A 21,794-nucleotide genomic window follows, 5' to 3' on the forward strand; every position below is an offset into this window, starting at 1 on the left:
ATTCTCCAGCCTTGATGGGCTGAGTGGCCGCGCGGAAACGGCAGAGTCCCGCAGGCGCCGTTCACACCTGCTCGCAGCCGGCGAGAACTCTGCGCGCAGGGTCGTCAGCCTCAGCCAGACCTCAGCCAGAAAGTTGAGTAGAGTTCTGAGCGCCACACTATTGGAAGGATGTGAATGCATTGGAGAGAGAGCAGCAGAATGTTTCCATGGAATCAGTCACGAGGATGGATTGGAGAGTTTGGGACTGTTCTCCTTGGAGAGAAGAAGGCTAAGGGTGAGATTTGCTGGAGGTGTCCAAGATCGGAAGGAGGCTTCATAGATGGGGAATAAACTGTGTCCGCTGAGAAAGGGTCAAGGACGAGGGGGCACAGATTGAAGGAGATTTTCAAAAGAAGTAAATGTGATGTGAGAAAAGACATGTGGTGGAGGCAGGTTCAATCGAGGCATTCAAGAGGGCGTTGATGATTATTTGAACAGAAACAAATGTGCAGTGGTACGGGGAGAAGGAAGTGGGGGTGGCAGGGAGCCACGATGCTCATTTGGAGAGCTGGTGCAGAGGCGATGGGCCGAATGGCCTCCTTCTGCCCCCGCAACGATTCTGTGACACTCCCTTTCAGAAAAATGAAAGGTGATCACATTCAAGGTGCTCGACTGGGTAGATACTGAGATGGTGGGGGCGATTCTCCGAGCCCTGCGCCGGGTCGGAGAATCGGCGGAACAGTGCCACGGCGCCCCGACGTCGGCGCGCGATTCTCCGGGGTGCGGAGAATCGGCGCCATTTGCGCTGGCGCGTTTGGCGCGGCACCGAACGCGGGCTGCTGGAATCGGCAGAGCCGCCGATTCTCCGGCCCGGTTGGGCTGGGCGACCACGCGGATACAACAGAGTCTGGTCGCTGCCGGCAGGAACTCTGCGCGAACGGTCGGGCCTGTGGAGAGGGGGCTCCTTTACCAGGGGGGGCCTCCGATGGGGTCTGGCCCACGATCGGGGTCCACCGATCGGCGGGCCAGCCTCTCCCCTCCCCCCCCCCCCGAGCCTGCTCTCATGCGCGGCCGGCCCCTGAACACCGACGCCATGTTGAGTCGGGGCCGGCGTGCTAAAGAAGTCCCCCGCGCATGCACAGGATGGCGCGGCCCGACTGCGCATGCGCGGGTTGGTGCGGCGCCGGGAAAGGAGGCTGGAGCGGCGTGAACCGCTCCAGCGCCGTTGCTGGCACCCAGTGAGGTCCGGAATCGGCCGTCCCCGTGCCCGTTTCGTGACGTCATGAAACGCGACGGTGTTCATAACAGCGCAAACACCTGGGCTCCACATTGGAGAATCGCCCGGTTGTTTCCCCTGGTTGGGCAATTTAGAACAAAGGGGCATAGGTTCAAGGTGAGGGGATGATCATTTAGGACCGAAAGGGGAGATTTCTTCCCGCGGAGGGTTTCAAATCTTTTCTCTGCCCCAGGAGGATGTGGCGGTGCGATTGTTGAATCTACGTAAGGCTGAGATGGACAGAGGTTTGGGCTGTCGGGGAATGAAAGGATATGGGGCGTGGAGTTCAGCCGTAATTGTCCTGTTTACCAGTCTCGCAGGCAGAATGGTCGACTGCTCCTGTCTCTTATGTCTCTCAAGGGCAGCACGGTAGCGCAGTGGTCAGCTCTGTTGCTTCACATTCCAGGGTCCCAGGTTCGGTTCCCGGCTTGGGTCACTGTCTCTGCGGAGTCTGCGCGTTCTCCCCATGTCTGTGTGGGTTTCCTCCGGGTGCTCCGGTTTCCTCCCACAAGTCCAAAGACGTGCAGGTTAGATGAGTTGGCCATGATAAATTGCCCTTAGTGTCCAAAAAATATGGGTTGGGTTATGGGGATAAACGGGATGGGGTGGAGGCGTGGGACTTAAGTAGGGTGCTCTTTCCAAGGGCCGGTGCAGACTCGATGGGCTGAATGGCCTCCTTCTGCACTGTAAATTCTATGAATTCTATGTTCTTATTCTAAAACCTGACAGTGAAGGGTGTATATGTTGGAGCTGATAGGATTAAGGGGCAATTTATTTGAAGTGTTGAAAATTGTGACTGGATTTATGACTGAAGTGTGGAAAATTATTCCTACTCCTCCCTGAATCCGGGAGCATGGATTTAGGATTAGCACGGAAAGATTACAGAGGAGATGCAAAGCTGAGTGAATCGTGCATTCAAGACAGAATTAAGTACTTGATGGAAACCTGCCAGGGCAGCAGGCAAGGATGGAAACAGTATTCGAGGGAGATAGTTCCACATGGGAAGTAACACCAGCTTGGCTTTGGTAAGCAAAGCCACTCTGGGCTGAAACGATTCATAACAATGGTGACCCGCTGATTCAGGTTAAGAGTTTATTTTACACGGGTATTCAGCTCCATCATACCGAAACCCGGCGCCGTTTTCAACGAAGGAAAAGGAGGGTCAGCAAGGTTGCACAGCGGTTAGCACCGCTGCCTCACAGCGCCAGGGACATGAGTTTGATTCCCACCTCGGGCGGCTGCCTGTGCTGAGTCCACACATTCTCCCCGCGTCTGCATGGGATTCCTCCCACAGTCCAAAGATGCGCGGGTTAGGTGCATTGGATGTGCTAAATTGCCCCTAGGTGAGGTTACAAGGATAGGGTGGGGGATTGGGCCTAGGTTTAGGGTGCTCTTTCAGACGGTCGGTGCAGACTTGATGGGCCGAATGGCCTCCTTCTGCACTGTTGGGATTCTATTCTACGTGAGCGACGAATCCACTGAACCGTCGTAAATCGGTGCTCGAGGAAAATCACGGCTCAACCAAGGGTTGATCCAGCAACGAAGATTCTGGGGCAGGTCTCCCCCCCCCCCCCCCCGTTGCGCGCATTGGATCAAAGCCAGTCTGGAATGGATTCAATGTTTAATGTGCAGCACAGCCAGGGTTTTATTTCCCTCCTGTAGCTCATTCTTTCGGCTCCATTACACCATTTACCTCGAGGAATGGTTAACTTCCAACAGTGTTTCAAACTAATCAGCTGTCTCTGATGCTCCAGCCCAAAGCAACTTTTCCTCACATTCCACCTTTATTTTTTTAAACGGCCAAAATAAATAGGAAAACGAAATAGGAGGTGAAACTTGATCATTATTGTTTGTTTAAAAAGCGGACAACACCAACGAAGGTACGGATTTCCTCAGCGTCACAGGACCTTTAGCTATGAGGAGCGGTTGAATACACTCAGTTGATGTGGAGGCTTCAGAGAGGGTGCAGAAGAGATTTACCAGGATGCTGCCTGGTATAGAGGGCATTAGCTATGAGGAGCGGTTGAATAAACTCGGTTTGTTCTCACTGGAACGACAGAGGTTGAGGGGCGACCTGATAGAGGTCTACAAAATTATGAGGGGCATAGACAGAGTGGATAGTCAGAGGCTTTTTCCCAGGGTAGAGGGGTCAATTACTAGGGGGCATAGGTTTAAGGTGCGAGGGGAAAGGTTTAGAGGAGATGTATGGAGCAGGTATTTTACACAGAGGGTAGTGGGTGCCTGGAACTCGCTGCCGGAGGAGGCGGTGGAAGCAGGGACGATAGTGACATTTAAGGGGCATCTTGACAAATACATGAATAGGATGGGAATAGAGGGATACAGACCCAGAAAGTATAGAAGATTTTAGTTTAGACGGACAGCATGGTCGGCACGGGTTTGGAGGGCCGAAGGGCCTGTTCCTGCGCTGTTTCTTTGCTCTTGTGGCCATGACAAGTTGTCTGAATTTTTCAAAAGAAATCTGAATAGAACGGGGAATCTCTTTAGCTTCTTTGTTATTTAGACAAGGGATCTTTGAAGGGGAGCCAGAAGCACATGATTAAAGGTGAGAGATTTACATGAGAGAGCAGGAGAAACATCTTCATGCACACACACAGACACACACAAACAGTGAGTTATGAGGCTGTTCCAGGGTTAGGTTTGAGGCAGGCCCTGCCAAGATTTAAGATTAGACCCCAGAGATCCATCATATATAAGCAAAAAAAGAATGAGGCTTGCGTTTATAATAATAATAATCTTTATTAGTGTCACAAGTGGGCTAACATTAACACTGCAATGAATTTACTGTGAAAAGCCCCTAGTCGCCACATTCCGGCACCTGTTCGGGTACACAGAGGGAGAATTCAGAATGTCCAATTCACCTAACAAGCACGTCTTTCGGGACTAGTGGGAGGAAACCGGAACACCCGGAGGAAACCCACGCAGACACGGGGAGAACGTGCAGACGCCGCACAGACAGTGACCCAAGCCGGGAATCGAACCTGGGACCCAGCCGCTGTGACGCAAGAGTGCTAACCACTGTGCTACCATGCCACCCCAATAGTTTGCCTCATATTTTTCATGACCGCCGGACGCCTCAAAAGCAAATCTGGGCAGAGAATACTCGACCTTGGAAGGAACAATTTAACCAAAATTAAGTGAGCGACGTTCCTTGGGGAAACGGTTATTTCAACCAATTTGTACTGAAAACTATTATTGGCGCTTGGTGCTTAATATAGCAATGTTCTGGCTACTTTATGAACTCTACAGTCTGATAAGATCAGCAAAAGAATTGCCAATGAGAGAGTTGATTTGCAGAGAAATGTGACATCATCTGAGCTTAACCAGTCTGCGGAATAATGACCTGCAGGATTAAGCGGTGGGGAGGGGGAAAAAAGCTGCATAGATTTGATGCTTAAATTCACTCCTTTTATCTTTCAGATGTGGACATTCTCCAAAGGCTGGGCCTTATTGGAAAAAAAGCACAAACACTGTCTTCGCCATCTTCCGCCACGACCCACTCGGTTCCTCAGGGGGTCATCCCATTTAAATCGGGCGTCATCCTCACACAGAGAGCTCGCATCAAGACGCCCGTGGCAGCCCTCATTCCTGCCTCGTACGGCACCAACCTCGCCATAGTTCTGAGCCTCTGCTCACATCGCATTAACAATGCTTTTTTATTCACTGTTCGAAGTAAGAGGAAAAAGCTGCAGCTCGGCGTGCAGTTTATACCAGGCAAAATCATTGTGTACCTCGGACACAAGCAGTCTGTATATTTTGATTACGATGTCCACGATGGACAATGGCACCACATGGCCATCAACATCAGGAGCCGAAAGGTTACCCTATATACTTCTTGTGGGAAGAATCGCACTAATGTAAATTTGCATTTCAAGAAAGAAGATTCCTTAGACCCCGAAGGCATCTTCCTCTTGGGAAAATTGGACCAACACTCCGTACAGTTTGAAGGAGCCATCTGTCAATTTGATATTTATCCATCTGCAAAGGCAGCTCACAATTATTGCAAATACATTAAAAAACAGTGTCGGCTGGCAGATATCTACAGGCCGAACCTGCTCCCACTTCTTCCTCTCTTACCACCTTCTCCCAATTCCTCTACCATCTCTCCTTCCCCATTTACATTGCATAGGAGGGCCTGGCAGGACGCCAACTACAAAGCCAGTGCAGCTTTAATGGGCATAGTGGCTCAAACGATGCCAAACCCCAACACCCAGACCAATAGACGCTCGCCTTTTGGTACCTCGACTCTGCCCACCGTGCTGCCAATACATCACCAGAGAGCTGCCACCCCCCACCTAAAGCTGGCAACTTCAACACTAATCCCAAGCACTGAATTCCTCCAGCTCCCTCCGCATGTCAAACTCCCGGCCGCAGCCCTTCCTACGGCGCTCCCTCACACGGCTCCGGCTCAGTCCGTGGAAAAGGGTGGCTCAAAGTTATCCAGACAGCGAGGACAGATCAGCCAAGGCCCTGCGGGCAACACGACACAGCCCACCAGCCAGAAGCAAACTAAAGCAACTGGAACTGTGACAGCAAGCCCAACGTCGACCAAGCCAGCGAGAAAGAAACTGGATGCCCAACCCACCAAGAGTCGGCCCGTGACCCAGAAACCAACCTCCGCCCAAATTGGGGGAAAGCTGCCGCAAGGGCAGACCAAACAGCCAGCAGCAAAGGAATCTGAGCCCAAGCCAACACCAACCCCATCGTACTCCAGACATACCTACAGCGTTATATCTGTAACACCGGCCGCCACAGATGGATACCAGACCTTTGGGATGGAAAGTTTTACCATTGATCCAATGCTTCAAGGACATCTCGGCATCAAAGGGGACCCGGGACCCAGGGTAAGACTCTTTTATCTGCACTGTATTTATGGAGCGTAAGTCTCGCGTACGTTGTTGTCTTCTGAACAACCTGCATCTCTCCTCGAGCATCATACACCAAGCATCTGTCACACTCTTATTTGACAGGGGCAGCACGGTAGCATTGTGGATAGCACAATCGCTTCACAGCTCCAGGGTCCCAGGTTCGATTCCAGCTTGGGTCACTGTCTGTGCGGAGTCTGCACATCATCCCCGTGTGCGTGGGTTTCCTCCGGGTGCTCCGGTTTCCTCCCACAGTCCAAAGATGTGCAGGTTAGGTGGATTGGCCAGGATAAATTGCCCTTAGTGTCCAAAATTGCCCTTAGTGTTCGGGTGGGGTTACTGGGTTATGGGGATAGGGTGGAGGTGTTGACCTTGGGTAGGGTGCTCTTTCCAAGAGCCGGGGCAGACTCGATGGGCTGAATGGCCTCCTTCTGCACTGTAAATTCTATGATCTTGACTCACAAAACATAAATTACAACTGAACACGTAGGCAATGTGCCAGCCTGCAGCTGGAAATACAACTACCAAGTGTAAAACCAAAATAGACAGCCAGCAGGTCATTAATAAGAAGCTAAATTAAACCAAAACTTATAACTGTTTTTTTGAGAATCTTTTCAGTTGGAGACCCGTTTCCTCTGACCAGCTGAAAACATGCCATCAAAAGTTGTTAATCAGATCCAAGCTGGTTGTTGAAGCCAAAACTCAGCCACAGAGCGTTTCTTTGCAGCTCTCCTCCCATAAGGAGATGGTTGTGTCGTGGTACTGTCACTGAACTAATCCTCCAAAGACCTACTGTACTGCTCTGGTGTCCCCCGGTTCAGTTCCCACCTGAGCCGATGGTGTCATTTGACTATTTGTGGGCAGCACAGTAGCACAAGTGGACAGCACTGTGGCTTCACAGCACCAGGGTCCCAGGTTCGATTCCCGGCTTGGGTCACTGTCTGTGCGGAGTCTGCACGTTCCCCCCGTGTCTGCGTGGGTTTCCTTCCGGGTGCTCCGGTTTCCTCACACAGTCCAAAGATGTGCAGGTTAGGTGGATTGGCCGTGTTAAATTGCCCTTAGTGACCAAAAAGGTTAGGAGCGGGTTATTGGGTTACGGGATAGGATGGAAGTGAGGGCTTAAGTGGTTCGGTGCAGAGTCGATGGGCCGAATGGCCTCCTTCTGCACTGTATGTTCTCTGTATTCAGTCCCATGAATCCCTGATTCGTGTTCTCTTTTGAATTAAAATCAATAATCAAAAATGAACCAACGATGGGGGTTGACAGCCCTTGGTGGGGCACTGGAACAAGAGAAAATCAACATTTTGAAAATAAACTTACAAAATCAAATCGAAGCATCATTTCTGGGGGTGACGTGGTACCCATAAGACCTTACGAGATGGAAGCAGTATTAGGCCACTCGGCCCATCGAGTCTGCTCCACCATTCAATCATGGCTGATATTTTTCTGATTCCCATTCTCCTGCCTTCTCCCCAGAACCCCCGATCCCCTTATTAACCAAGAACCTATCCATCTCTGCTTTAAAGACACACAGTGATTTGGCCTCCACAGCCTTCTGCGGCAAAGAGTTCCACAGATTCACCACCCTCTGGCTGAAGAGATTCCTCTTCCACTCTGTTTTAAAGGACCATCCCTTTATAGTCCGAGATTGTGCCCTCTGGTTCTGGTTTTTCTTACAAGTGGAAACATCCTCTCCATCCAGGCCTTGCAATAAGATCCCCCCTCATCCTTCTAAACTCCAGCGAGTAGAGACCCAGAGTCCTCAACTCCAGCTCCCGCAGTGCCCACCACAGAAGGCATCAAGCACACAGGCGGATACTGTGCGCTCCCTCTCCCTGCTCACCAGCCCAGGGGAGAGGGCAGTCAGTCGGGTCAGATGGTCCCTTTGGCCACCCATTGCCTGGACCTGTCGATGGCTCCCCCTATTTATATGCTCTTTTGAAGAACAATAAACAGAACAAATGATCAGTAAGACAATAGAGCCAATGAAGGGGTGACACACCCTGGCTGTTGTTAGCTTATCCTTCGCACCCAGAGTGGTTTTTACCCATTGGGGAAGCGGTGGAAGGATTTCCGAGCTGATTATCAGCCCATTGAACCGCTTTGAACCCGTCTGTCATGGCCAACACGTCCAGGAATTGGACGTGAACCCGGAGCTCCTTGCCCAGTGGTCAGAGCACCATCACTATGCCACAGGGCCGTCTGGACAGCCCCTGGTGAGGCACTGTAACAAGATTTAAAACATCAAAGGAGAGCCCCATTCATACTCCTTTAATGAAGCAAAAAAATCAATAAATTAAACAAGAAATCATTAAAAACAGAGGGTGCGGGGAACCATGACAAAATAAATCGAAGTTTCAAAGGTTACTTAACTTCCCCTATTTACAGGTGCTCAACAACAATTAATGTCCATCACCTGTTACTCTGAACTTTAATATAATTGACATGGCATTAACACGGGTGGCACAGTGGTTAGCACGGCTGCCTCACAGCACCAAGGACCCGGGTTCAATTCTGACCTTGGGTCACTGTCTGTGCGGAGTTTGCCCTTTCTCCCCGTGTCCGCGTGGGGTTTCCTCCAGGTGCTCCGGTTTCCTCCCACAGTCCAAAGATGTGCCGGTTAGGTGGATTGGCCGTGCCAAACTGCCCCATGGCGTCCCAGGATGTGTAGATTGGGTGGGGTCACGGGGATAGGGCGGAGTAGTGGGCCTAGATCAGGGTGCTCTTTCAGAGCTGCAGAAGCAATGGGCCGAATGGCCTCCTTCTGCACTGGAGGAACTCTAAACCTCAACAATCTAACTGACAAAGCATCAACAACGATAAACGTGTCACGCCAGCCTCCCCGGACAGGCGCCGGAATGTGGCGACTAGGGGCTTTTCGCAGTAACTTCACTGAATCCTACTCGTGACAATAAGCGATTTTCATTTCATGTTAAAGAAAAGTCTAACTTTACAAGAGCTGAATTGGACTTGCCTGCCTTGACGGTACAGTAGCATTTTCCGAGTTTGGAACATGTGGAACTTTTTTGGTCTGCCTTTCGGAGAAGCCTCGCGTTCGAATTTATTGGATTGCCAGAGATGCCATTCTGTCAGCTGAAAATACACTCGGTGTAATTGTTTCCTCTGATGATACTTGGGCAGGGTCACTAGCTCCCAGCCACTTAACCCCAGTGCAGACTTCTTAACCTCTCCAAGGGTTACCAATCCGGTTAGGTGCATGTGACTGTTCCCGGCCTTCGTAGATCTGTCTTCGAACCTGTGACTTGGGATTAAATTGTGGAAGTTTACGGCACTGTTTGATCTTATCTGTGTTGTCCCATGTTATTTCAACTGCCGAATAGGACTCAGCTGTAAACTGCGATGCCGTATAAATGTAATCAGTTGTTCCGCAGTACATAATATGAGAAGAATGAACTGGCACGAGGCGGCCGTAATTGTATTTATGGTTGAGATTGTCTGGCCTCCCCGTGGCGTGTTTCGCAGCGATGGGAGGTGGGAGGCGACAGCGGTTGGTCAGCGGCAGGGTCTTCTGCACACCCCTCCCCGCCCCGCGCTTTCCGTGGAATTTCCCATTGAATCCACCCCGCATCGCCGAGCATTCTGCAGCGGGGGCCCGCCCTCACTGTGACTGGAAGGCGTGAACAGGCGGAAGATCTCGCCCTATATTTCCGTGGCAAGTCCGTGCCAAGGTTTTCTTTCTACTTTCACGGGGCGGTATTGATATCACTGGCAAGACCCGAGTCTTTGCCTCGCGCTTGAACTGAGGCAGTCAAGAATTAACCACAATGCCGTGGGTCTGGAGTCACACTTAGGTCAGACCGGGTAAGGGCGGCAGATTTCCTTCCCTAATGATGGGTTTTAACGACAATTGATGATAATTGCCATTGGGCAGCACGGTAGCACAAGTGGATAGCACTGTGGCTTCACAGTACCAGGGTCCCAGGTTCGATTCCCCGCTGGGTCACTGTCTGTGCGGAGTCTGCACGTTCTCCCTGTGCCTGCCTGGGTTTCCTCCGGGTGCTCCGCTTTCCTCCCACATTCCAAAGACGTGCGGGTTAGGTGGATTGGCCATGATAAATTGCCCTTAGTGCCCCAAAAAAAAGGATAGGAGGGGTTATTGGGTTACGGGGATAGGGTGGAAGTGAGGGCTTAAGTGGGTCGGTGCAGAGTCGATGGGCCGAATGGCCTCCTTCTGCACTGTAGGTTCTATGTCATCACTACTGAGACTAGCTTTAGGGGTGGCACGGTGGTTAGCACTGGTGCCTCACAACTCCAGGATCCCAGGTTTGATTCCGGCTTCGGGTGACTGTGCGGAGTCTGCACGCTCTCCCTGTGTCTGCGTGGATTTCCTCCGGGTGCTCCGGTTTCCTCCCACAGTCCAAAGATGTGCAGGTTAGGTGGATTAGCCGTGATAAATTGCCCTTAAGTGTCCAAAATGGCGGGGTTACGGGGGTGGGGTGGAGACGTGGGCTTATAAAGGGTGCGCACAGACAGTGACCCAAGCTGGGAATTGAACCTGGGACCCTGGAGCTGTGAAGCGACAGTGCTAACCACTGTGCTACCGTGCCGCTCGTGGCTGACTCCTAAAAAAAGCCCCCTGAAATGTCTGAGCAAGCCACTCCGTCCAGGGGCAATAAATGCTGCTCCAACCAGTATCCCATGAATGTACAAAGGAAAAAAGATTCCTTGCGCTGTTTCACTGAGGACGAGCTGGGGAGGTCTCCCTAGTGCCCTGACCACTACTTACCCCCAATAACATCGCTAAAATGGATTAGTTGGCCATTGTCACGTTGCTGTTCGTGGGAGGTTTCTGTGCACAAATTAACTGTCTTGTTCCCTATATTACAACAGTAACAGCACTTCAGTGGCTAAAAAACACTTTGAGACGTCCAGTGGGTGTGACAGTTGCTATATAAATGCAAATTTCTTTCTTCGCTCAGCAACCTGTTGCCAAAAGCAGTTTTTACCCACCCAGTTGATTCTGAAACGTGATGAGCGGGTGCTGTTCTAATTCATTTTCTTGCAAGCAGAATTGCAGAATATTTATACTGAAGCAATGTTTCACAAACTCTTTTCCAAAGTGACCTCATTTTAACACATAAAAATTAACATGACCCCAGATGCTAGCAAAAACAACTTAGCAATAAAGCAGCATGGTAAAATTCAGTCCAGAATTATTAAAGTTTGCATATTCCAGGCCAACATCTAATACATCGTATAAAAATGAAAATCTGCCTTTTTAAAGTGCTTTCTGTAAATGTTAGTTTATGTATAATAAAGGTTTCAGCCAAGTGACAGAAGACTCAGTGAAGAACTCCGTGAGTTCTCCCTGTCACACACACATGCATCTAAACACACGCTCACACACGTGCGCACACATGCACATCCACACACACACATCTAAACACACACACACATGCACACACCCGCACATCAACACACATACGCATCTAAGCACACACTCACACACAGGCGCGCACACACACACAGATCCGCACACACATGCACATCCACACACATGCACATCTAAACACACACTCACGCACATGTGCACACACACACACTCATCCACACACATGTGCACACGCAGCCATACGCACATGCATGCACACACATATGTCTATGTGGAGTCTCCACGTTCACACCATGTCTGCGTGGGTTTCCTCCCGGTGCTCCGGTTTCCTCCCACGGTCCAAAGATGTGCAGGTTAGGTGGATTGACCGTGTTAAATTGCCCCTTAGTGTCCAAAAAGGTTAGGCGGGGTTACTGGGTTACAGCGATAGGGTGGAGACGTGGGCTTAGGTAGGTTACCCTTTCCAAGGCCGGTGCAAACCCGATGGGCCGAATGGCCTCCTGCACTGTAAATCTTATGATGCTCTGTGTAGTAATCCACGGGAGGCAGGAGTTCCGTCACCACACCAATATTTATTTACAATATCGATATTACAGGAGCAGCTACAAACAGTGCTGCTAGCAGTCCAGTCAACTCAAGACTGGCTCACAAAGCCTACACAGGTGAGTATATGGGCCTCCTCAATGAGCTATCTTTGAGGGAGCTCATACTCCAATTGGCCAACCAATAAAGCCAATTCGAGTTCATTACACTATGACTTGCACACCCACACGCACAAACATCTATGCACACGCGCACACCTACATACACACATCTGCCCGCACACACATACTCACACACACATGTGCGAGCACACAGACACACACACATATATGAAATGAAATGAAAATCGCTTATTGTCACAAGTAGGCTTCAATGAAGTTACTGTGAAAAGCCCCTAGTCGCCACATTCCAGCGCCTGTCCGGGGAGGCTGGTACGGGAATTGAACCGTGCTGCTGGCCTGCTTGGTCTGCTTTAAAAGCCAGCGATTTAGCCCAGTGAGCTAAACCATCCCCTAATGAGCTAAACCATATATACACATGTGCAAACACAGGCACATTCTCTATTCAACTCCTCTTCCCCTGCCCCTCATTTGCCCCCACTTTTGGTCCAGTGCACAATGCCTGTGTAGCAGAGTCGCTGGCCTGGGGTAAATAAGCGATACAACATGCAAACATAAGTCAAAACACAGCAAGGTTTGAAGCCACCACTCACCCTCCTGGGTCAGCCTCATGACTGTCTGTTTTTGTTCCCCCTGCACGCCTGACATGTCAGTTACTGCGTAACAGTTGCCGCCCTCTGACTGGACGTATACACCCCGGGCCCAGCTATGCTTTGATATGAAAGAGCTCCGTGGGCTCACTGCCAATTGCAGTTTAGCAGCATTGATTTAGTGGATCCCGAGCTACCCCACCAGAGCCTCTCACTGGGTAATGTTCTCCCCATTACTGCCGAAGGAGGGGCAGCTCGCAAAACCAAAAGCTATCCCTGTGACCCCGTCGAGGATCACGCGCCACAGTTTCGGAACTGCTGTATTTGAACTGAAATTGTTCCGAATTTGACCTCTATTAAATGACATAATGCATGATCACGATGCAGAATAATAATAGAAGTGGCCTGTCTGAGGTGGGTGAGAACAGTCTTAAAGATAAACCACAGATTGACTCATCATAGGGCTGTATACACTTGCCCAAAAGCAGCTGTTCCACCTCTGCAATAGGTATGATCTCAGTTGGCTACATCCACCATGATGTGGAGATGCTGGCGTTGGACTGGGGTGAGCAGAGTAAGAGGTCTTATCACACCAGGTTAAAGTCCAACAGATTTGTTTCGAATCACTAGCCTTCGGAGCGTAGCTCCTTCATCAGGCGACTCACCTGATGAGGGAGCTGTGCTCCAAAAATTCACTCTAGTGAATTCCTCTCTCGTTCTCCAATGCAGTGAAAGTGAGCTCCTGGAGCCTTTGAACATTGTAATCCCACCGGGCACGCAGTTGTTAAAATATCGCAAGTAATGCCAATGGTTTCTTTTCTCCATCCTGTCGTCTTCTGTCATGTAACCGTTGTAGGGATGTGCACAGAACACATAGTGGTTTTAACACACGTGGAAACGATAAACAACGAACTATAACACAGACGATGGCTACTTAATGAATTCAGTGAATTCTCCTGGAACTACTCTCGGTGCGACTATCTCCTTGTCCGACTTACTACCAATTGGCGGGTGTCTTGAGTCACGTGTTAGATCTCTGACGCCACCTGCTGGTCGGAGGTTGTTCCGATAACTATGTGGACTGATAGACATCTATGTGCATTGATGTGTACATGCATATCACAACACATCACATTATAAAAAATTATTGTGACCCCAGGATGTCCATCAATGCAGCACCCCCTCGGGTTTTTATTGATTCGTTCAGTAGATCTGAGCGTCGCTGGCTGGGCCAGCATTTATTGACCATCCCTAATCGCCCTTGAACTGAGTGGTTTGCTAGGCTATTTTAGGCAGTTGTGAGAGAGAGAGCAGTGGTGCCTGGATAATTGAATATATTCAAGGCTGAGTTTGACAGTTGTTTGATAGACAAGGAAGTCAAAGGTTATGGGGGCAGAGAGGTAAGTGGAGTTGAGGCCACAGCCCAATTGGCCAAGATCTTCTTGAATGGCGGAGGAAGCTGAAAGAGGCAAATTGGCCTGTTTGTGTTCCTGAGCCCTATGGCCCGGTGTACTGTGCTCTCTTCCAAGACTGCCTACCTTGAAGAGGTGAAGGTTATCGACCTGAAACGTTAACGCTGCTTCTCGCCACACATGCTGCCTGGCCTGCAGAGGTTTTCCAGTATTTTTTTGTTTTTGCTGCCCAGCAACATTCTGCTCTCGAGGAGAGCAGTCGCACCTTCATCAGTCTCCCGGCGTGACTACATTCCTCATCCCTGGCACCATCCTCGCAAGTCTCCTCTGCACCCTCTCCAAGGCCTTGACATTCTGCACGGTAGCACGGTGGTTAGCACTGTTGCTTCGCAGCCCCAGGGTCCAAGATTCGATTCCCGGCTTGGGTCAGTGTCTGTGCGGAGTTCTCCACGCGTGGATTTCCTCCGGGTGCTCCGGTTTCCTCCCACAAGTCCCGAAAGACGTGCTTGTTAGGTGAATTGGACATTCTGAATTCTCCCTCTGTGTACCCGAACAGGCGCCGGAATGTGGCGACTAGGGGCTTTTCACAGTAACTTCATTGCAGTGTTAATGTAAGCCCACTTGCGACACTAATAAAGATTATGATTATTATTACTGGTGGGTCTGTCATTGCCAGGTGTAATTGGGCCAACATACTTAAATGTGGGAATTACATTTGCCAATTCCTCCATCTGTTTGAACGTCCTCTGCATTCGAAAGGTTCCTTCAAAAGGATTATCTTGTGAGTCTCTGATTTTCGGTCTAACTAGACAGTGTGCTACACTCTTGTCAAAGTGCGCCACATTTTTGTCTTGGTCAATGGTCTATTTTTAAGTGCCTTTTCCAGTTAAATAGCTTTAAGAAAAAGTCATGCGGCATTGCAAATATTTTCTCAGTTCATCCTCATGTGTCACTTCGGGTTTAAAATTTTACTCTGCTCTTCTGTTGGTTTGAGTATTGAAAGAATTTCTCTGGCGCGTTTCACTGCTGTATCGCTTTCCAGCTTTCCTTGGCATCCCATCCCCTCTTTTTTTTTTTTCAAAGCTTGCTTCTGAATTATCTTGTGCCGAGCCCAATATTTACTACCCCCTCCAACCGGCTTTTCAAATATTTTTCTATGAATCAGCCGTTTAGTTTTCCCTCTGCTCAATTCCTGGGGCATTTCCTGGCTCTGCTTCAGCCCCACGTCGTTTTCGTGAAGGATGGCTGATTTCTACACCAGGCGCATCCTTGGCTAATGTTCCGAAGCTCAGCCTTTTCTTCGCCCTGATTCCATCTGAGGCGTTCACATTGAATAATGTTGTGTCGTAGCCACCCACCCACGTGGCTCGTCTGCCAGTGTGAGAAAGCGGTTTCGCAATCGCCGATCGGGCGGAGAATCCCTTTTTAGGACGGAATCGGGGGTGGCGCCTGTATTACACAGGTTTCGCATGCTCCGCCCCCTCCGAAATGGAAGCATCGCGGCGCACACCGTTGGGACGGCCTCAACGCGTCACCAGAAGACCCTCCCCCGTTGCTCCGCCCCCGATGGGCCAGGTTCACGACGGTGCGTTGGACGTGTGGTCCCAGCCGTGCGGGAAACCAGTGTGGCGGCTGCGGACTGCGTCCAGCGCCGCCGCAATCGGGCGGGAGGCGTCCTGCTAGCCGGGGGGGGGGGGGGGGGGGGGCTTTTGCGAGGGCTGGGGGGGACTGCTCGGGGAGGGGGTGGTCAGAGAGGCACTATCTGGCAGGTCGGGACCGCACTTGGCCGGCGCCATGTTTTAGGCTCGACTGCTGCAGGTCACCGCCGTGCGCATGCGCGGCCATGGACCCGGCCGTTCTCCAGCCGTTTATTTTGTGGAGACCGGGCGTTCTGCACGGTGCAGCTGCTGGCCTCTCACCGGTCGCAGCATCGATGAGGCGGCGGCGCCAATATTTCCCACGTAAAAAGCCACGGACCATCCGCCTGAGAATCGGAGAGTGTGGCTCCATGTCTCTGAGGAAGAAGGTTACAGGTTCAACCTGCCGCATAATTCTGGGTAAAAACTTTATGGCAGCATGGAGGGACTTGTCTAACGTGTGTCCCGCAGATGAGATGTTAAGCTCCGGGACTATCGGCTGATGAGTGTTAGATGGTAGCAGTTGAAGAAAAAGAGGGTAGGTTCCCCCCGGTATACTGGCCAACACTCAGCCCACAGCCAAAAATCTCTCACTGTTTTTGGCGACCTTTTCTGTATGTAAGTTGGCTGTTGCATTTGCTTAAAAACAACAGTGACTACATTATGTAAACAATTAATTGACCGCAAACACCTTTTGGGATGTTCTGAGAACATGAAGGTTGTCCACAGACAGCTGATCTAATGCTGAATGATGCCTGGGGGACCAATCTCAGTCATAGATCATTGAATCCCTACAGTGCAGATCAACTCCAGGCCTGCCATCTTGGGCATGTCTTCCATTCACATTTGGATTGATTCATTGATTTATTATCACATGTGCCGAAGTACGGAGAAAGGTATTTTTCTGCGGCCGAGGGAATGTACACAGTACGTACACAGTAGACAAAAAGAATAATCAACAAAGTACATCGACAAATAAGCAATTGGTTACAGTGCGGAGCAAGGGCCAAACAAAGCAAATACATGAGCAAGAGCAGCATAGGGCATCGTGAATAGTGTCTTACAGGGAACAGATCAGTCCGAGGGGGAGTCGTTGAGGAGTCTAGTAGCTGTGGGGAACAAGGCTGTTACTATGTCTGGCTGTGCGAGTCTTTAGACTTCATTATCTTCTGCCTAATGGAAGGATCTGGAAGAGGGCAAAGCCTGGGTGGGAGGGGTCTCTGACAATGCTGTCTGCTTTCCCGAGTCAGCGGGAGGTGCCGACAGAATCAATGGGAGGGTGGCGAACTTGTGTGATGCGTTGGGCTGGGTTCGCATTTGCATTGTAAGACGGCACAGGTTGAATTTATTCCCCGCGAACAAATTCAGAATCATTTCCCTATCTTACTGGATGCTCGTCCTTATGATCTGATCTGCTCATTCCACCATTCCTCATTGAAGACTCGGCTCTGGGACCGGACATTCCCACCCGAAGGTCAATGGACCTTTCCCGTACCAGCTTCCCCGAACAGGCGCCGGAATGTGGCGACTAGGGGCTTTCCACAGTAACTTCATTTGAAGCCTACTCGTGACAATAAGCGATTTTCATTTTTCATTTCATTTCACTTGCCCGTCCTACTCGCAAAGTGTCGCTTCAGCTGAGGGGACCCGACTATTGACTCCTGTATTTCTACACGGGCTCTGTAGTGTCCCCGTTTAGTTTAATGGCTCTCAGTATCTATTAGAATCGCTCTCACAAGCCTCCAGGTGTCCTCCTGGGTGCAGTCTGTCACATTTTATCCCCAAATCAATTGAGCGATGGCTCGTTTCTCTTTCCCATTTCAACTCTCAAATGACTAACTTCTCTGGATTTCTTTAAGTCAAAGCTAATTGTGCGCCAGGCAATACCTTCACTTCACGGTTTCAAATGGTTAATTGGTTATTTAATGCCGCAAATCAGTCCTTAAAATGTTTAGTTTTGCTCCTCTCCATCTCATTTACCCCTACAGCTACCATTACCGTTACCATTTATTTACCATCCAATTTGACATATAGCTCAAACTGTATCCAGGTAAGTAAGCAGCGAATGTGACAACAACCACCTCATAGATCCATAGAATTCCTCCAGTGCAGAAGGAGGCCATTCGGCCCATTTGAGTCTTCACCAACTCACCGACGGAGCACTCTATCCAGGTCAACTACCCAGCCCACCCTATCTATCCTGGCAGCCTGCATGCCCCTGGACACTAAGGGGCAGTTCATCATGGCCAATCCACCTAACCGGCACATCTTTGGACTGTGGGAGGAAACCGGAGCACCCGGAGGAAACCCACGCAGACATGGGGAGAACGTGCAGACTCCACACGGACAGTCACCCGAGGCCGGAATTGAACCCGGGTCCCTAGCGCTGTGAGGCAGCAGTGCTAGCCACTGGGCCGCCGTGCCGCCGCACTTGAGTTTCTTCCATTATTTCTTCATTCATGGAGATAGGGTGGCCAGACCAGAATTAATTGCCCGTCCACGATTGCCTTTGAGCAGGTGGTGGTGAGCTGCCTTGTTGAACCCGCTGCAGTCCGGGTGGTGTAGGTACACCCACAGTGCTGTTAGGGAGGGGGTTCCAGGCTCTTGACCCAGTGACGGTGAAGGGACGGCCGATACATTTATATGCCATTTTATTTGTAGGAGCTGGGCCAGCCATACTGTGGCTATAGATGCAGGTCAGAGGCTGGGAACCATGTGGACAGTAACTCACCTCCCCGCCCACACAAGTCAGGGAATGCGATGCAATACTTGCTGCATGATCGGAGTGCAGTTCCAACGGCACTCGTGCTCAACGCCATCCAGGACAAGGCAACCATTTAACTTTTCATCCACCGTCCCATCCACAGCGACCTTAAACATTCAATGATTGGTTAAAGTGACGCTCTACCACTTTGGCTCACTCAGGATCTTGTGACTATCAGCGGTTAATTCTGCCCAGCATCTTTTCTTCTGATTCCCCCACTCCACATGCACGGAATTTCATATCCATAAAGTTCAAACCCATCACGGAAGAAAGACACAAGGCGGATTTACAGGGCCTGCAAGGAATTAGTTTGCAGCTTTTTTTTGTTTTACATAACATTCAGAAGTTATATTGTGGCAGGAACAATAAAAACTTGCGGAAAATTTTGCTCCTGGCAGAAAAGAAGCGGTTTGAATAATAATACTAATAATAATAATGCTGAAATGGATCTGATGTTAAATGGCACCAGCACAAAACTTTGAAACAAGTTACTTGGAGTTTTCCCTCACACAAGATACTAACCTGATTTACAAAAACATTTTTTTAAAAGGTGAGCTACCAGGATTTAACCAAATCCGCAACGAATATTACTTAATAATAATTTTTTTTTTTTTTTTTTTTAAATTTAGATTACCCAATTATTTTTTCCAATTAAGGGGCAATTTAGCGTGGCCAATCCACCTACTCTGCACATTTTTGGGTTGTGGGGGCGAAACCCACGCAGACACGGGGAGAATGTGCAAACTCCACACGGACAGTGACCCAGAGCCGGGATCGAACCTGGGACCTCAGCGCCGTGAGGCGGTTGTGCTAACCACTAGGCCACCATGCTGCCCCACTTAATAATAATAATAATAATAATAATAATCTTTCATTGTCACAAATATGAAGTTCCTGTGAAAAGCCCCTAGTCGCCACATTCCGGCGTCTGTTCGGGTAATTGAACCTGCGCTGCTGGCCTTGTTCTGCATTACAAACCAGCTGTCTAGCCCATTGAGCTGAAGATAACGTTACCATAGTCCCAGATAGCCATAGGCTGCTTTCCCCTTTTACGTGGTGAGCTGACTGGTGGTGATTTAACTCGGGGGTCACCACACTTCAGGCAAAGGGCAAGTTTGAGAAGATGGGGTCTTCATGAATAACCTCAGCTGGCACGGGGTTTGAACCCATGCTGCCGGCCCCAGCTTCGTATCATTAACCAGTCGTCCAGCCAACTGAGCTAAACAAACTCCAAACTTAACATAGAAACATCCACTGGTCAACACCATGCTACATTGCAAAGTTCTCCAAGATCAGTAACAGCTCTCAGCATCGGCAGACCCATCACAGAAGGTGTTATTTCAGTAACTTTGATTCGGGAGTTGGGTCGGGTGACCCCAGAATTAATGTGGCGGCTGAGGAGGCGGAATGATCACAAATATATATTTTTAAATCTCTCCAGCCCCTCAACCCTTCCTGTGCCCTATCCATATTGATCTGTGCCACTCTAAGCCAATTCGTGCCCCCACCCATCCCCCCATGGCCCTCCTAGCCCCTATGCCAACTTAATTCCCCTCTACCTACCCCATTGGCCCATACCGAGATGCCAAATTAGCGTCAACCCATGCCAATCCTTATCCCCTCCATGCAGTGGACAGTTCCTTGACAGCTTTGACATTCCCTGGATAGCTTTGACAGGTTTGACAGCTTTGTCACTTCCTGGATAGGTATGAAAGCTAGACAGCTCGTTGGCAGCTTGACTGTAAAAGGGGCATAATCGTGTTCACGTTTAACAATCCTAAAGGGTGCCTTGCCTCTCCCAAGGCATCCAGGTCCCTATTCAAAGGGGTACTTTACCTCTGCAAAGGGGTACCTTAGCTCTCCAAATGCACCCACTAAGTTCAGACCTCCTGTCACCTGTTCTAATCTGCATGCTCCAGATTCCACATCCTGTTCTTCCAAAATCCCACTTCACTGGGCAGCTGGTCATTTAACTATACAGCTGCCTCATGAAATCATGCATGCGTGAACCCCAGCTAAACTCCGGTCTTGCCCCCTCAATGATGGGAAATGCTGGGATCGGGGCAGGACATAGAATTTTCCGGCGTTTCTGGAATTTTCGCCACAATGGAGAGGCTTTCCACCTGGTTGTTACCTTGGAGGAAGATGCTGCCGAGGTGTGGGTGAAAGAGAAGGTAGTTCAGGCATTTGAGTTACGGTCCCAGTTGATGTTGTAACTGGACGGGTAGATCCCAGAACGGAATCCTCAGAAGACCGTCAGCGGGATCCTCCACTTCGCCGGAGCGCACCCACGCCCGCGGGTTTCCCGACGGCATGGGGGTGGCCACAATGAGAAACCCCGTTGGCCGGCAGTGCGAATGGACAATCCCGGTGCTGGCGGGGGAGGAGCGCACCGCTCCAGAGAAACCGTGCTGGCAGGATGGAGAATCCCGCCCTATAACTTTTCCTTTTCTTTCTAAAAACGTGGAGGAGCAGTCACAGAACCACTAATTAGTTTTAAGAACAAGAAAAAGTATTTATTAAACTTGAAAAATTGGATTATGATGCCACACGCCTTTATTCCCTGGTCGTCACATGGGAGTTTTCAAACTCCGCTCCCAAAAATATGCTTTAAAATCTTCTTTCACAATAATATTTTCCCTTGGCGATTTGCATTCTGAAATCCAGTCCAGGTTTTACAAATGACAAACAACACTTCCACTCCAATTTCAAAAGTGGATCCAGTCCGGGATTTCTTTGTTTTAACAGGTGTGCAAACTGCTCACAATTTCTTTCAATTCCCAGACAGTATTAAAATTATATCAAGCATTCCAATAACCTCTGAAGCTTGCTGTCCCACTTTAATTATAGTTCCTGTGATTGTCTTTTTAACGCAGGATGTCTTGTTTACTCTTCCTTGAATTCTTCTGAGCAATACCTTGGTCTTTGTTCACTTAACTCCAGACTTCATAGACATTCTGGGCGGAATTCTTCCCCCCCCCCCACGCCGGGTGGGAGAATCGGCAGGGCGCAGAGCGAGTCCCGCCACGCCGCTCCGGCCACCCCCCCTAAACCGGCACGGCGAGATTCACGGCTGGCCGCTGGGAGAATCGCTGCTCGCCGTTTGTAACGGGCAAGCGGCAATTCTCCGGCCCGGATGGGCCGAGCGGCCTGCCCAACACGACAGGTTTCCGCCGGCGCCGTCCACACCTGGTCGCTGCCGGCGGGAACAGCACAGGAATGCTGGGGGGTGGGGGGC

The 21,794-nt window shown here is 50.1% G+C and overlaps 1 protein-coding gene across 2 annotated transcripts in view; it reads left to right on the forward strand.

Annotated features, from left to right (window-relative positions):
- Positions 1-21,794, forward strand: part of LOC119955649 (collagen alpha-1(XXVII) chain B-like) — a 605,839-nt gene that overhangs the window by 72,135 nt on the left and 511,910 nt on the right. For both annotated transcript variants that reach the window (XM_038782071.1, XM_038782070.1), the window contains exon 3: positions 4,694-6,117. In XM_038782071.1, coding sequence (XP_038637999.1) covers positions 4,694-6,117 — 1,424 coding nt within the window. The remainder of the gene's footprint in view (positions 1-4,693; positions 6,118-21,794) is intronic.

The sequence above is a fragment of the Scyliorhinus canicula genome, chromosome 21 (genome assembly GCF_902713615.1).
Source record: "Scyliorhinus canicula chromosome 21, sScyCan1.1, whole genome shotgun sequence".
Classification (NCBI taxonomy): domain Eukaryota; kingdom Metazoa; phylum Chordata; class Chondrichthyes; order Carcharhiniformes; family Scyliorhinidae; genus Scyliorhinus; species Scyliorhinus canicula.